The sequence below is a fragment of the Melanostigma gelatinosum genome (assembly GCF_949748355.1).
Source record: "Melanostigma gelatinosum genome assembly, chromosome: 20".
NCBI lineage: Eukaryota > Metazoa > Chordata > Actinopteri > Perciformes > Zoarcidae > Melanostigma > Melanostigma gelatinosum.
The window spans coordinates 9585182-9603409 of NC_136653.1; the positions used below are offsets into that span (position 1 = coordinate 9585182).

The following is an 18228-nucleotide window of genomic DNA, read 5'->3' on the forward strand; positions in this document are numbered from 1 at the left end:
ACAGCTGCTACAAATCTTCTATTCATTTAGTCAAGACTGGCGGTGGGAATATTAGGGAGGATTTGACTACTCCTGATAAAAAAAATACAGACGCGGCCTTGATTTGTGTCTACTTACAAAGACAAAGACAGTTACAAAGACAGTTAGCGGAAGATATTTAAAAAGGTGGGGGCAAGGTTAACACTCTCTCTCTGCCTTATAAAATATTTAGTTACAAGCCATTGCTTGAGTAATTAAAACATAGCATTTCACACCTAGCAGGGGTATATAGGCAGATTTGTAAATAATATATATTCATACACTGTTAAATAATATGCGTAATACTTGTAATGCTTATATGCGGAGTTGTGAGGTCACTGTATGAAGGTTTAAAACGCCGAGAGAAGCACTCCGTCATTCTCTCGTACAACAGAATAAAGATCAGTGACCTCTGCACGGTAATGCTTGCTAAAACCATAAGATTATGGCTGAAAATTGCCACATTAGTATAATGGACGAGCTTTTGTGTCCATTCACACAGAGACTTCGAAATAACTCTATAACTGTACTGTTTTCGTCCTCTTCACCATAAAGTGTTAATACTAAAATAGACCATCATTTCACACACACACATATCACAGAGAAAAGCAGGTTTTAAGACATGCAGCAGTGGGAATGACATTGATCTGAGTTCAACCAGACACCAGAAAACTTGGGAGGAGCGCTGGCTCCCTCTGCTGGTGCTTCATGATAAAAAAAAAAAAAAAAAAATAATAACATTTCTCATGCATGTTGGCTTTTCCTGTGGCCTTTTCAAGAACTGCAACAGGAACATTTGACAGGAGCTTTGGCTCCATCGTGTGGACATTTGGGAATACTGATGTCAGCCTTTTATTGAATATTACAGAAACACACATCATGGCGGAGAAATATTCCTCTTATCTGTGCATCTTGGAGAATGCAGTCCAGGAACAGAGCAGGATTAATGGACGAAGCAAACTTTGGCCAGTGGAACAGCTCGCCTACAAAAGATTGATAAAACGATGGAAAGATAAAGCCATTTGGGATGGAGAACGGCTGAATTGTTCCCCTTCAGAAGAAATGGTACAACAGATGAACAGGGAAGTGATGAGACACTGTGAAGAGAAGAAGAACGAATGGCAGGACAGAAATCCAAGATATCTAAACATGGGAAAAAGAACAGCAAGAAACAACGCAGCTGCAGAAAAAGGCGTCTGGCCTTATCTTAAAAGATGCTTCGATTTTGATAACAACAGGATGGGCAGCAAGCTGATTCTCACTGGAATCGAGAAGAGATGGATGGAGCGGGCTGGCAAAGAGCCATGGAACGCAATGGAGCTGGATGCTGAAGCAGCACGTTCACCACTAGAGGCCGCCAAACACAGCGGAGGCATGTTCCCGGCCCTAACACCCTCATCCACTGCCCCTCCCTCATATGCCGACAACCCATTCACCCCTATCGACAATGACAAGCCCAAGCATGAACAAAGCAACCTGTATCCTGACCTGCCACCGCAACACAAAGACATGCATGAACATGAACAAAGCCAACTGCACCCTGATCTCCCACCTCCCCCTCCTGATTATGTGCCCACAAACCCTTTCATTCAGGCTCCAGTAAGACCAGTATCAAAGGGGTTCCTGAAAGGCATCTTCGCAGTAGATGAAGGAGAGCTGCAGATACCTGTCTCAGTAGAGGAAAAAGAGAGAAGAAAAAGAGCGAAGCAAGTTGAGAAGACTGTGGGATACCTGATGACTCAACTGAGCGCCCTAGGGCTGCGAAACACACCCGGACCTGAAACTACACCTACACTAATTGTCGACGCACACAATGAGCCACGCTTCGATGCTTTCGAATCGACTGCCCCACTCGAAACTCGGCACAGAGTGAGCAACTCAATCAGAGACCGTTACCAACACAGACAAGAAGACGAAACACAAGAGGATATTCAAATCCTGGAACAACAACTGGAGGAGCTCGAACAGCTGGAAAAAGCCCATGCAGCAACAGGCTATACGCCTTACATGGAGGCTAGTGGATATGCTATACCACAAGCGGACCTGTGGGTTCCTGGTACAGAGGAAGAGAAGGAGCTGATCGAACTAGCTGCACAGCCAGCCAACGAACACAAATGGCCACAAACACATGAAGTACAGAGGCTAACGCTAAATGGAAATTTCACAGGATATGCCACAGCCCCATCAACAACGCGCAGTGGACAACAATATGGGCCTAACTCATGTCAGATGCCACTCAGACCAGCTCCAACAGCTGCAGCCCCTCACCAGATGGCATTTATTCCCTTCTCCTTCATGGACATGTCAACACTGCTGGCTGCACTTCCTTCACTGTCTTCAGGAGCAGAGCCATGGCTAGAAGAGCTAGATAAATATACAAAGTCCCACAAACTGGCACTTGGTGACTACAGAGGCCTGCTGGCCAGAGCATCAGACCCACACACACTGAAAAAGCTTGAAGCCGCAGCAGGAACCACAAACGCGCCTGACCCCACGCCCATAGGCGGTGTCAGGCTGGTACTACATCAGGCCTTAAGGAGAGAGTACCCCACCCCAACAGACCACAGCCAAATGTCAACCTTCATGGCCAAGCCTGGGGAGCCTGCTGCAGATCTCCTAGCTCGCGCTGAGCAAGTATGGAGAACAACATTTAGAGAATCCCCAGATGCATCTCAGACATCAATGGCACTCTGGAGAAGCATGGTGACCAAAGGATTGCCTGCAAAGGTAAGAGAGGCGATTGAAAACACTGTGGCCATCGCCTCCTTCACTCAATCGTCATGGAGAGAACATGTACTGCATCACTATGATAAACACAGATCAGCTGCAGAAGCATCAGATGTGGAGCTCAAGGCACTGCAAGTGGCACTGATGAAGAGACAGCTGTCTGACCTGGACTCGGCCCAAAAGATTGCTAAGGACAAAAAGAAGCAGATGGCTCAACTGGAAACACTAGCAGAACAAGTGGTCCCTGTAATGGTGCAGCAACCATGGCAACAAAACCAGGGAGGAGGACAAAGAGGAGGTGCCCAAGGGGGTGATCAAGGAGGCACTTTCTACTGCTACAACTGTGGAAAACCTGGTCACTATTCACGTGACTGCCGCTCACGTAGTCAGCCGCAACAACAAGGCCCAACACGTGGAAGAGGAAGAGGACCCAGAGGAAGAGGAAATTATCAGAGAGGAAGAGGAGGCTTTCAGGATCCACGAAACCAGAATCACGCTGGACAGCCATACCAGGCGCCACTAGGAGGCACTGAGCAATGGCCGCAAAATGATCCTAGCTCCGGAGAAAATGTCAACCAGGCACTACAAGCTCAGTGGGCGAATAACTATTATCCCTACTAGGACACCCCACAACCACCTGGCACCGGCATCATGAAATTTGGACTAGCAAGTGAGCCAACTCTCACTTGCACAATAAACGGACAGGCACACACATTTTTGGTGGACACAGGGGCAACATATTCCAGCCTCACGTCTCCACAGGTCCTGTCATCTAAATATGTGTCAGTGGTTGGGGTCTCAGGCGCGCCAGAACGCCAGTGGTGCACTAAACCTTTAAATGTCCAAATTGGAAGTCAACAATGGTCACACAGCTTCCTATCAGCGCCAAACTGCCCAGTAAACCTACTGGGCCGCGATCTGATGACTAAATTCGGTCTAACAATATGGCTAAACAACGACGGGGTCCAGGTCTCACTGGACCCTCCCCCTGCAAGCACACTATCAATGCCTGTGCGAATACTATCTATGCCACAAACGTCCATTAATGTGGAATCATTGGATGAAGAAGTGTACTGGCTGAGATGTCTAGCCACAGGACCAAGCACACCAACAATTCAATTCTGGTTCAACATACACAGAGAACAAATCCAAAGACTGCATCCATATAAAACTCCTCTGCCATTTGTGCACTGCACTATGAATGTCACGGACGATCCAGACTGCCCATATGCTGAAGATTGGGACATCAATATGGCTCACCTAACTCCACAAATAATATGTCATGATGTGTATTGTGGAAAAGAAGGCGTGGCAGCAGCAGTGCTATTGGATGATTATCAGACCAAGTGGTATGGTCTCAGCAAAGAATCTGCTCCACACGTCACCCTAGCGGTTGGATTTGGACAAGAGGCCAGAGGACTCGGCCCCATGATAAAAAGAGCACATACTCTGTCATGGACACACACAGATACAGCAGGACTGCTGAAGGCAACAGAAGAAGATATGTGGCGATGGATCATCTCTACCAAAGAACACACACTACCTGAACATTTACCACTGCCACGCCATCATGGTAAACCATGCACTGACCATCCTGCAACTCAAGCTCTATTGGACGGCGTGCCTGCGAAACTATGGACGACTGGCCCTTATGATGTGGGAAAATTGGCAACGGTCAAACCTGTGAAGGTGACGCTGTTGGATCCATTTGCACCTCCTATCTGGCATCCACAGTACAAACTAAAGCCAGAACAAATCGCAGGCATCGCTCCGACCATTGCAGGTCTGCTACAAGCTGGAGTGTTGGTGAAAACTCGATCACCATACAATACAGCGATATTGCCAGTGCAGAAGGCCGGAAGCAACACAGGCTGGCGGATGGTACAAGATTTTCGACCAATCAATGATGCCACACAACCGGCGTCATATCCAGTTCCAGATCCACATATTGCCTTAACAAATCTCAGCCCACAGCACTCTTATTTCACAGTAATTGACCTTGCTAACGCCTTCTTCAGCATCCCTCTGGACAAAGACTCACAGACACTGTTTGCTTTCACATTCAACGACCAGCAATACACCTACTCTCGCCTGCCACAAGGCTTTCGTTGTTCTCCAGGTTTGTTCAACCATCATCTCAGACTACACTTGTCTGATATAGAGGTGCCGGATGGTGTCGTCCTCATACAATATGTGGATGACCTCCTGATTGCTGCCCCATCTTCTGCCACCTGCCTGGAGGCCACTGAGACTCTGCTGCTGCTGTTAGCCTCAAAAGGCTACAAAGTTAAGAAGACCAAGGTCCAAACATGTAGGAGACAAGTCACATTCCTGGGTCGCACTCTCTCATCTAGCGGCCTGGCTGTAAGCACAGCCCACAGAGACAGCATTCTCCATCATGACAGACCTATCACCGTGGGACATATGCTGTCATTCCTGGGTCTAACAGGCTACTCTCGTAGTCACATTCCAGACTACACTGACCTCACCACCTGTCTCAGAAGCCTGCTCAAGGAACCAGGAACTAGGAACACCTCTGCCCCACTGGTGTGGACACAAGACGCTGAAGACGCGTTCACCAAACTCAAACAGACTTTGTCACATGCCTCGGCTCTTCAAGCTCCAGACTATTTACTCCCTTTTCACCTAGATGTTTCTGAACAAAAAGGAGGGATGGTAAATGCAGTTTTGTATCAGAAAAAAGGGGGAGAAAGAGTGGTACTCATGTATCACTCATCAAAACTGGACCCAGTTGAAGTTGGCCAATCCACCTGTACAAGACACATGGCGGCAATTGCAAAGGCGATCGAGAAAACATCCCACATTGTCATGTGCCACCCTCTGAAAATCCACACACATCATGGTGTGGCTGCATTCCTCCTCAGCAAAGAATTCACGTTCGGAGCTGCAAGAAAATCGAAAATTCAAAGAGAATGCACAAGACCACATATTGTCTATGAAACAGGAGGAATCAATATGGCGTCATCACTACAACAAGGACAAGAAGATCAACCACACAGCTGCGAAGCAAGAGCAATCATTGAAAACAAACTAAGGCCAGACCTGGGAAATACACCAATCCCAGGAGCAGAAATGTGGTTATACACGGATGGATGTTGCTACAAAGGAGAGGACGGAAACACAGCATCCTATGCTGTGGTGAGACAATTCGAAGACATGGAACACACAATAGTAGCATCAGGTATCCTACCTCAACCAGCATCAGCACAACTGGCAGAAGTCGAAGCGCTCATACAAGCCTTGAAAATAGCAGAAGGAAAATCTATAAACATCTTCACAGATTCTGCTTACGCACATGGAGCAGCTCACGTTGATGGGCCCATGTGGCGAAGAAGAGGATACACAACATCAATGGACGCACCCATCAAACACAAGAAGGAAATCATGGCACTGGTGGAAGCTATGAAGCTACCAAAAAGAGTGGCAATCATGAAATGCAAAGGACATGATGGCAAGGCAAAGACCAGAATAAGTGTGGGAAACGACAAGGCAGATGAAGCTGCTAAAGAAGTAGGAGGATACAGACCAAAACAGATGGTTCTGAAAATAGCCATACAAGAACCCGAAATCACTGAAGAAACACTGATTGAGATACAGAAGAAGGCTGGACCATACGAATGGTCTGAATGGCAAAGGAAAGGAGCAACAAAAGGAGAAAATGGACTTTGGAGAGCCCATGATGGCAGAGTGGTGGCACCAGCAGAATTGTGTGTCTCACTGATACCAGAGGCACATGGACCAACGCACGAAGGAAAGAAAGGAACATTACAAAGGGTGGGAGCACTGTGGTGGCACCCACGCATGGAAAGTATGGTGTCCCTCTTCTGCGACGAATGCACCACCTGTGGGGATCACAATGTGAAGAAACCGTACAAAACACCTATGGGCTCTTATCCTGTACCATCAGCCTGCTTTCAAGACATCAGCATAGACTTTACTGACATGGGACATGATAACAGAGTACAAGGAAAAAGATACATTTTGGTAATGGTTGACAGATTCTCAAAGTGGGTAGAGGCAATCCCAACTAAAAAAGAAGACGCACAGACAGTAATAAAGTGGCTGCAAACAGAACTAATACCTCGCTATGGTGTTCCTAGATGTATAAGGTCCGATAATGGTTCACATTTCAGTAATAAGCATTTGCAGGAAGTGGAAGCCAGACTAGGAATCAGACATAGATATGGATCAGTGTATCATCCACAGTCACAAGGACTGGTAGAGAGGGCAAATCAGACGCTAAAATCAAAAATAGCAAAGACATGTGCGGCATCAAAGCTGACATGGGTTGAAGCCTTACCATTAGCTCTAATGGCAATGAGGAGCGCAAAAGGAAATGAGACGCATCTTTCACCACATGAGTTAATGACAGGGAGGCAAATGCCTGGTCCTCCAAGAGACAGTAGTCATATACCAGCCTTAGATGTGCAGCAAGTTGAAATGAAGGCATATATGACTGCGTTAATCACTCTCACGGAGGCTCTCTCCAAACAGGTCCAGCGGACCAGTCCAGCTGACCAGGAGGAAGTGAAAAATCTCATCCGAGTGGGTGACTGGGTCAGGGTCAAAGTTCACAAGAGAAAGTGGACTGACCCCAGGTGGACAGGGCCGTACGAAGTGAAGGAGGTTACTTCACACTCGGTCCAGGTCATAGGTAAATCAGGAGCACCTTGGCACCACCTGTCACATTGTGCCCCAGCATCTGAGCGTTCCAGACCCTTAGCAGAGGTCCGAGGTGATCTGGCGCAAAATGGAGTGTGAGTGTAATCTGTTGGGGGAAACAGACGTCCAGCCACAGGGGATTCATCCCACTCCAGGTACCTGGAAAGACATGGGGATAGGTAAAAGAACTGGGTGGGTCCTATTGGGTTTGGGTGTGGCATTTGTGATATTCTTGACTTTGGGATTGAAAATGGGGGACAAAACAGTGAACAAACCAACTAGCGGAAACTATGACTGTCTGCCAGAGGCAATGCCAAATCTGACAGGGTTTGAGAGTCATCCAAGCTGCAATCTGACAACAAGTGGCAAGGATGTGAAAATGCCAAATCTGACAAGGTTTGAGAGTCATCCAAGCTTCAATCTGACAACAAGCGGCGAGGATGTGAACAAAACTCGAAATGACCTCGAGAGAGGGAAGGTTAGGCAAAAAAGAGATGCCTCAGAACCGGCATACAAGCCACCACCAAAAGCGTGTCGTGCATATCTGACCTTAAACTACACCCAGGGGAGCAAAACCGTTTTTACTTTTGATTTGTGTGATGTGATTAACTGTGGAAGAAGACCAAGAGCATGGAGAGGTCGTGCTGTGTATTTGTGTGCTGACAATGCCATAGTCAACAGATGTGAGAATTACGTGAACGTCCCGTCCATAGCGTTTTGTCATTCCTGGGGGGCGGTAACTAAGTACACAGGGCGGTGGAAGCCAACAATGCGAGGGGAAAGTCCGAGAAGGACCTTATGGGACAAAATAGACTTCCAACGAGACTTTTCAGCAACAGCCAATCCCTTATCTCTGTCCCTAAACAACGTCACCAAAAGCAGCACAGGAAAAAACATAATATGGTTCGCCCTATTAGTGGACGTCCCAGGCAAAGACCCGAGAGTAGGAATTCAAATAAACATAATTCCGCACAGACAACCGCTACCACCAGACCCACCTACTGTCTTATCAGAAGACTTTTCTAAATGGACTCCCCAACAGGTGATCCAATTAGCTACAGGACAAGGAAGCGACAATGTATGGTTAAATTGGATTGTTGATAATGCTATAAAAAACAAAATGAGTGGCTGTGTAGCTTGTGCTGCAGCTAGACCAGCTATGTTCACCGAACCAGCACCACTATATCCTGAATCTGACCCAACAGGATACGCGTGCATGACAAAAATGACTAAAATGGCTACTCCACCACATTGCACTACTCTGGCATCCATATTCCCACCGATTGACAACCAAACTGCAGTAGGTTATTTCAAAGCTTACAAAGGACTAGGATCCAGATATGTCTGTTACCATTTCACCAACGATAGAGCTCAAATCCACCTAGGTAGTGTGCCAGAAGACTGGTGCAACATGACACGACCAGGCTCAGAGATAGGTTCTTGGGCTAGGGGAGGGCTATTCTACTACTGTGGGGGTCTGCGCTTATTCACTAACATACCACCATCTACAATAGGAGTCTGTGCTATGGTGAGGCTGGCAATGCCACTTACCTTAGTGGGAGACAAAATAGTACAGGACCAAAACAAAGTACAAAGCCTGACCCAACGCAGACGCAGACATATCTTAGCTAAAAGAGCAGCTGAAGCTGAGTTCAGCCTGGACAGAGGTCCAACTTACATAGATGCTATCGGAGTGCCCAGAGGAGTGCCTAATGAATACAAATTGGTAGACCAAATTGCAGCAGGTTTTGAGAGTGTCGCAAGTATTATTCCATGGATAACTGTGAATAAAAATGTTGATCGTATCAATTATGTGCATTACAATGTTCTTCGTTTGGCTAATCATACTAGGGATGCAATAGAGGGTCTGGCTGAGCAGCTGGCCCCTACTTCTTTGATTACTGTACAAAACAGAATGGCTTTGGACATGTTGCTTGCTGAAAAAGGAGGTGTTTGCTCAATGTTTGGAGACCTGTGTTGTACTGTCATTCCCAACAATACTGCGCCGGACGGTTCAGTCACAAAAGCACTGAATAGTCTGAGGGCACTGTCTAACGAAATGCAGGAAGCATCAGGTGTGAACAATCCATTTGGAGATTGGATGGAAAACATGTTTGGAAAATGGAAGCACCTGATCTTGTCAATAGCAGTGTCAGTGGGTGTGTTCATTGCAATATTGGTCTCATGTGGATGTTGTATAATACCCTGTATTCGTTCTTTGGTTGGCCGTCTCATCACCACTGCCCTCTCCAAGGAACCATTACCACCCCCTCCTTATGGAGCTTACCCAGTATGGGAAGAGCAGAACAGCCTGGTAGGGTCAGGAGAGGCAGAGGAAGACACCAGCGTGTGAACAGGGCAGGAAGGTAAAGACAGTGACGTCCTTCAGACGTCAAGAGAGGGATTTGTTGATAAAATTAGCATACATACAGTTTTAATCAGCAATTAGCTTATATACAGCTTAATCAGCAGCTAGTTTATATGCAGCTTTAAGTAGCAACTAGCTTATATACAGTTTAATCAACAGCTAGCTTATATACAGCTTAATCAGCAACTAGCTTATATATACAGTTTAATTAATCACTAGTATATTTGTAGTTTTAATAACCATTATCTTATGCAGCACTATTAACCACTTATACAGTGCTCACAACACAGCAAGGCCAGAGAGAAGCAGGTGAGAGGTTACTTATTTAACTGCGTCACAAAAGAACAGGCAGCCATCTTTAGAGAAGATAAGGAAGACACAATAGACAGTGAGATTCAAGCGAGGGCCAACGCCCAGCTGAGCCCGGCTTTCTCCACACACTCTTTCCTAGGTCCTCTCGCCCCAAACTCTCACTCACACTGACGGAAACCAACGCCTATTGGGAGGGGCCAAAGGTGAATGGACATTCACGGCCTCCACCCAGGTGTCATAACGTACAAACGTGCCACGCCTGCATCTTTGACTTTGGCCAATGTGTAGCAAGGGGCGGACCCCATATATTAAGGATGATGCTGATGTGTTTAAGCGTGTCTTATGGTGGACCTCTGAGAGGGAAATCATTAGAGCCCATGCATGTTTAATTGTGTTGGCTGAATAACTTTGTTCGATAAATAAACCTATTGCTTTTGATTTAAACTATACGCCTCTGAGAGCTTCTGTTTCATTCTTAAACCTGCTCTAAGTGTGAAAAACAGCTACAGCACATTTTTTCACAACAGTAGTTGAAAACCTCCTAGACTATAATCCCATGTTAATTTTTCCATTGACACCCTTGGCATTTTACAGTTCCATAAAAACTGCCTAATGTGTTTGTTGAGGGTTTTAAAAAAGGTTTGAGGCAATGGAATGGGTAAGGACTGGAAAAGATACTGCAACCTCGGGAGAATATTCATTTTCACACAGTTTATTCGACCGATTAAAGTAATGGGTAGATTCATCCATCTGTGTAGGTCGTCCTCGATTTTACTCAGCAATGGGAGGTAATTAAGTTAGCACACATTTTTAAGATCATTATCTATAATTATTCCTAGATATTTAATATTCGGGAGCCACTTAAATGGGGTTGTTTGTTGGTATTCAGTGTGATCGAAGTTCGTGAGTGGAATAATTTCACTTTTTTCCAGATTGACCTTATATCCTGAAATAGCACCATCGGTGTTTAGTAGCATCTGTAATTTAGTGAGAGAGTTAACCGGGTCTGTTAGATACAAAATTACATCATCTGCCAGGAGATTACTTTTATGATTTATTTGGTCCACTCTGAACCCCTTTATATTTGGATCCCGTCTAATTGCTTCAGCAAGTGGTTCAATAGCCAGGACAAAGAGTCCTGGAGACAGAGGGCAACCCTGTCGACTCGATCTACTCGAGGGAAATGCTGTCGAAATCTGTCCATTTGTGGTAATTTTGGCTCTGGGTTTATGGTAAAGGGTTTTCACCCAATTGATAAACAAATGGCCAAATCCAAACTTGTCCAAAACTTTTAATAGGTCCATTTAGCCCATTCACATTAAAGCGAACAAATGTCACTACCCTACTCATTGATGCTAAGTGTGGACATCAGAGTGTCATAGCCTCTTTGTAAATTCACTGTGCAAAAGCCAGTATATCTCCTGTGACCAAATACAAATTGATAAACTAAAGCACCAACATTAACGAAGAAAACAAAGAAAACAAACCCCTTTATATTAGTGTATTTACAGTTAAATGTCATATTTACTACATATCTGGGTTGCAACTCAATGACCAAATTTAAAGCCACTGAAAGCTTTGCATCAAATCTTAAGAATTTCTCCATATAATAGGATACATATTTATGACAGAATAAGCAACAATCATCATTTAGCTTTAATGATGAGTTTATCACGAAAACACTTCAACAACCGCGTCAATTGTCATCAAATTGTGATTCAAATGTTGCTCCTGATTGGTGACTTCACCTCTTCAAAAATACAGCAAGAACCAACTTAGACAATTTTTTTTCATGTGAAATGAAAAATACTGTCAGTTTTGTAAAATAAAGGGTATTCATAAGTCAATGATCACACTGTATGAATTTGATTAACAGCACACATGGAATGTAAGGCAAGGCAAGGCAAGGCAAGTTTATTTGTATAGCACATTTCAACAACAAGGTAATTCAAAGTGCGTCACATAAAACCATTAAAAGCATCAAAACACAAGGCAAAAGAAAAGGAGATTTCAAAAACAATTAAAAAACAGTGTAAGAAATAAAATACAGCAGTAAAATGCAGAAATGCAGTAAATTGATTAACATATTAATTGAACGTGGTTAAATTAAAGGCAGCAGCAAACAGAAAGGTCTTCAATCTTGATTTAAATGAGCTGAGGGTCTCAGCAGACCTGCAGCTTTCTGGGACTTTGTTCCAGATATGTGGAGCAGAAAAACTGAACGCTGCTTCTCCATGTTCAGTTCTGACTCTGGGAACAGAAAGTAGACCGGTCCCAGACGACCTGAGGGGTCGGGATGGTTCATAAGGTAGTAGCAGATCGGAGATGTATTTTGGCCCTAAACCATTCAGTGCTTTGTAAACCAACAGCAGGATTTTAAAGTCAATTCTTTGTTGGACAGGAAGCCAGTGCAAAGACCTCAGAACTGGAGTGATGTGGTCCACCCTCCTGGTCTTAGTGAGGACTCGAGCTGCAGCGTTCTGAATCAGCTGCAGCTTTCTGACGGACTTTTTACAGAGACCTGTAAACACACCATTACAGTAGTCCAGTCTGCTGAAGATAAATGCGTGGACAAGTTTTTCCAAATCCTGTTGAGACATAAATCCTCTAATCCTTGATATATTCTTCAGGTGATAGTAGGCTGATTTTGTAATTGTCTTGATATGGCTGTTCAGGTTGAGGTCTGAATCCATAACTACACCTAGATTTCTGGCTTGGTTTGTGGGTTTTAACATCAGTGACTGAAGCTGAGCGGTGATTTTCAATTGTTCGTCCTTGGTACCAAAAACAATTACTTCTGTTTTATCTTTGTTTAATTGAAGAAAATTCTGGCACATCCAGTTGTTGATTTGTTCAATGCAGTTACCCAGCCCTTGTATGGGATTATAGTCCCCTGGTGACATAGTTATGTAGATTTGTGTGTCGTCTGCATAATTATGATAACACACTTTGTTGTTTTCCATAATCTGAGCTAGTGGAAGCATGTAGATGTTGAACAGAAGAGGCCCCAGTATTGAACCTTGGGGAACACCACATGTCATTTTAGTCAGCTCTGATGTGTACTGCAACATTTTTGTAAATCTCTAAAAGGAAGCTGAGAAATGTTACAACTGCAACTTTTAATTCATTAAATTCAACTCTTCAAACAAGTGGACTGATCACAGTACAGTGGGAAACTAAAGTGAAAAGGTTTATCTCTTATTCATCCATAATTGAGTGACAAGTTTGTCTTTTATTCATGGATTTCTTCTTGCTGACCACAGTCTCCCACAAAAGCTCCATGCGAAGAAATAGGAAATACAACAAAATAATTGTTTTGGCTTGCATTATGACACTACAAAGACATAATATTGAGATATGTTTGGCTTCCTTGTACTACAGAGTGATAGTTTGTAGCTTGCAAGATCATTTTTGCTGTTTATTGTAACTGCCAAGACTCAAACTGGTAATTGTGGCATTGAAACAACTGTTCGTGTATTAAAGTGCAAAAATGAAAAACCTTCACATGCAGAAACAATGACTGTAAGTCGTCTTTGGTTTCGCTGTAATAATCTAAACACAGATCCATTGGTGATAAAGAATATGACGCATGTTACGTGAACAAATCAGCCATCCAGGTGTGGCGAAAAGGAATTTAGAGATTCATCAACACCTCATGTATTGATAAAAAATGTTCAAAATGTCCCACTTTAAATATATTGCAAAGAACTGAAGAAAAGATGTCCTTGTAAGAATAACAACAGAATATTTGTTGAATAAAATGTCATGTCCATGCACTTGTTTTCACTTCAACACTTGAGCGTAGAGATCCTCTGGGCTGTCAGCAGTCTGTGTGAAGCTCTTTACTGTCTTGGACACATTGACCTGTGCATACACTGTGTCTTGCTGCTGTCCACTGTCCTGCACCGAGGCCGAGGACGCTTCAGGTCTCCAGTTGGAGAAGTTAATCTCTCCGTAATGGATGTCTTCTGTTTCCGTTTCTGTTGCTCTGGCTGGCTGTTGAACAGCTGGCTCCTCCGCTGTTAGGCGCTGTGATAAATGGACCAAACAAGAAATATTGTGAAGCACCTTCATTTATTTCCTTCACTTCACCTCATTGGTCTCTCACTCAGCTCCCACTGCTATAAGACAGTGACAATCATCCAAATAACCAGCTTTTAATGGACCCAACATTAGAAAGTCTTATTGTTATAACGGTTGATGGTTAATGTGGGTTTCTAACAGGATGTTTCATCTTCCTGTGTCGCCACATTTAGTCCCTAATGAGTAACCTGTTCAGTCCAGATCTCAAGAGTGCAGACAGTATGACTAGTTAGAAACATGCTCATAACACATAATTATCTAAAGTATTTAAGTTGTTTCCTACCTGTGTCTGTTGTGAAGTTGAACGTTTTGACTTGAACCACCTGAAAGACACATGAGAGCTCTCAGCTTCATTTTTCTGTGTCATAATAAAGTGCTTTAAGTGCAATTTAGAAACTGTCATTAGAAACAGAAACCGTCAACAATTAATAATACAGTACAAAAAGAGGAAATAGCTAAAAGCAAGTCATTTCACAGCATTGTTTGAGACCACCACAATATTCCTGCTTGTATAAGACACTTCTGAATAAAAGAGTTTTGAGTCTGAGAATTTAAACTAAATGTGCTTGAAGTGTTCACTCATTCTGGACATCTGGCGGCCACTTCTTGTACTAACTGGTCTAAAGGTCGAAAGCAGAGGTCTTCAACAGGGGGTCCGCGGCCCCTAGGGGGACCGCGGAGGTACTGCAGGGGGTCCGTGAAATATTTGGTTGATTAGAAAAATAAAAATAAAAATGATTTTAAAAATAAAAATAATTCTCTAAACATGAATGTGTCCATTATTTTAATCGTTAAATATTGTATGAATTATAACAGGTATCTTTATGCATGGCAGTGGTACGAATAGGCCATCACTCATTTTTCGTTTCCACGTTTAAAATGAAAACATCTATTTGAATAGCTTGTATGCTTGATTATCATGCAATTGACAGACAATGTTGATATTGGCATTGGTATCAGCTGACACAGTATGTTTATAAATGGCAGTGGCACGGCCACCCTACTCACTGTACCTCTCACATGTTTAAAATAACAACATGAATATATGAACCTGTGTATTATTTGAACAGCTTCGTATTGAATGCAGAATAAAGAGGTATACACGGTACTAGGCCCATTGTATGAAACACAATGTTATACAATATATATAGTCGGGGGTCCCTGCTCCATCTCTCTATCAGTTTGGGGTGGCCTGAAAAACGTTGAAGACCCCTGCTCTAAAGGTTTAGTTCAGACTGGTTTTACATTTGAAGACAGTGATCTCAGGTTTCTCACACTGATTTGGCAACAGTAGGTTCAAAAATCTTAAATGACATCCAACATTTACATAACTTAGACTCCCAATTAGGGAATCAAGTTGGGTAATATTGACAGACTCTCAAAGGAAATAAATTGTGTCATCTGCATAAAAATGAATATCTGTGTTCTGTATGTGTATATCATGACTTTGAGGCAGCATGTACACACAACAGTATGGCCCAAGTATAGAACCCTGAGGAACGCCACAAATACACCTTTGACTTTAAATAATCAGTTAAAACTAAAAGATATGAAAACAAATCAGACTCAGAGATTTTGATCGGTTGAAGACATTCATTCAAAATGAGAAGAATATCTGTACAGAAATACAATCATTTTGATTGGATAAATCTGGATATGAACTTGATTTGAGGTACTTACCAAATGGCAACACCGGCACAGATGAGTACAATGATTCCTCCAACAACTGCGACCCATGGTGACAAACTTTCAAGCTGTTGTTCTCCTACAGAAACAAAACATTGTAAGTGACCAAGTCAAGTTAAGGAGAATGCTCAGCTTGACTTCATACTGCATTTTACATACGTATATATGTAAAACAATGCTGCGTCACTGATGTTTGCAGACGTGAAGTTAGCCAACAATAACTGCTCATAATTCACAGGATGTGATACAGTTCTGTGTTTACCTTTAATAGTCAGAAGGATCTCTGATGATGTCTGATTCCCGAGCTCATTGGTGGCCACACAGTGATAAACTCCTCCATCAGTGACATTAAAGCTGTAAAAGTCTCCTTCAGATACAGTGACGGGTACATCTTTGCTGATCTTGAACCAGGTGAAGCGGCTGACGGGAGGATTAGCTCTGCTGGAGCAGGTCAGGTTCACCCGGCTACCTGCTGACACCGAACCTGGTGGACTGATGGACGCCGAGGTGTCCTTGGGAGCGTCTGAGGAGAATGTGACGGAGATGTGAGGAAAGAGAGCAGCATCAGAGCCTGAACGAGATCCTTAAGAGAGAAGAATCATCATGTGCTGACAGCATCCAACAACAAAGACTTACATGAAACATTGAGAGTCGTTGTCTCCTCTGTTGTCTTGACATCTTTTCCTTCATTCACAGGATATCTGGCAGAACAGGTGATGATGAATCCATCATGTTTGTCTGACAGAGTGATGTTCTTCTGGATTTTAGTTGTGAAGGTTCGATCTGTGTTTTCCTCTGTCATGATGTGAGGGTCTTGTTGGAGGTTCCAGGTGAGTTTAGGAGGAGAGTGTGGACAGGGAGTGGAAGCTGAGCAGCTTATAGAGACAGACTCCTTCTCCTTCAGATCACCTGAGATCTCAATCCTGGGGCTTGGAGGAGAATCTGTGGTTTCAAATCAAATACAGATTGTACACTGAAGAACACAGCAGCAAGACCAGGAGTCTACTGCCATGCCAGCAGTACTCTTCTACATCTGAGAGCAAATTATTGTACTTTTACTCCAGTAACAGCCTTTGGATTGTGATTCCTTATTAAAAAAAGAAGAACGTGTTTGTTCGGGGTTTCTTGTCATTTTTCTGATGTTTCTGAGTTGTTAACAGAAATCGCTTTTTCTCTCTTTTCCTCTCCCATTAATCACCTCACGACCCCTCAGATTCATCTTGTGACCCTCTGTAGGGGTAACATGAAATGTAAACTTACACTAATGAATGTAGATTAAAAAAAACTGAACTCATGAGACTTCCCCTTTTTCTAGTGTTAAATGCAAAGGTCTGCATGAACAGGCAGCTTCATCATGGGACTATTAATAGTAGTGCACACAAAAATAATCCCATTTTGATCCATGAAGTGTAAACATTTCATTCTCTGGTTGGTCTCTGTAGCAGATATTTACATTCACATTGAAGGTCAGCTTCAACTGATATCACTTTTTATTCTAAACAATAACATCATAGACTGACTGATAAAAACCAAAACTCTCTTACCTCGAACTGTTATTTGAAGAGGATCACATTCAGCTGTTGCCCGAAATGGCTGGCTCTCAATCCTGAAGAAGTACATGTCTGTGTAGTTTGTGATTAAACTAGAAAATAAAGTGCTGCAGTCTTTCTGACTCAGGTCTCCAGTTAGATTCATTGGATAGATGTTATCCTTCCTGCTACTGTTGAAAATCACATTAGCTGGCTTTTGGTCAAAGTAACGGTCATTTTTAATCCACACTCCGGAGGTTGTTCTTGTGCTGTCGAATCCCTTCCCTGATTTAGCACTGAAGTTACATGGGATTTGCAAACAAGATCCAGTCAGTGCTTCCATCTCTTGAGGTGCAGTAATGAATAGATTTAGATTCGGAATACAATCAGCCAAAGCACCTGTGAAACAGACTCATGATTAACAGTGGTGATTAATGTGAAAAACAACTACACAAACATGAAGAGAAATATACTTCAGCAGTAATATTTTGCATTGTGGTCTTTTTTCCTTGAACAGTTTTTGTATTGATTCATTTTTTTGGTTTTACAACAACTATCCCCCACGAGGCCGACCCCAGTGATGACCAACCCGTCTATATCTCCACATAACTAAGTCAGTCTCATCTCAGTGACAGAAGAGCTGACGCAGAGAATACAGATTGTAACATTCACATGAATTTAGGGTAAAATGATATGTGTCAAATAGTAAATGATTCAAGAGGAATACAAGTGACTGAACCAAAAGCTCACCTGAGAGAAAGAAGACACTCAGTAACATGTTGGCTGTCACCGTTCTCACAGACCGGACTGCCATGACGCTCA

At 43.4% G+C, this 18228-nt stretch overlaps 1 protein-coding gene across 1 annotated transcript; it reads right to left on the reverse strand.

Moving 5' to 3' along the window:
• Positions 1–13891: 13891 nt before the first annotated feature.
• Positions 13892–18215, reverse strand: LOC306794300 (sialic acid-binding Ig-like lectin 12; the record flags this gene model as incomplete). Its single annotated transcript, XM_079292337.1, has 7 exons — positions 18157–18215; positions 17422–17805; positions 16514–16819; positions 16140–16400; positions 15872–15956; positions 14475–14514; positions 13892–14137 (listed from the first exon to the last, which is right to left on the reverse strand). Exons 1-7 carry the CDS (start codon positions 18182–18184, stop codon positions 13892–13894), a joined length of 1350 nt encoding a protein of 449 aa, XP_079148463.1. The 5' UTR covers positions 18185–18215.
• Positions 18216–18228: the final 13 nt, after the last annotated feature.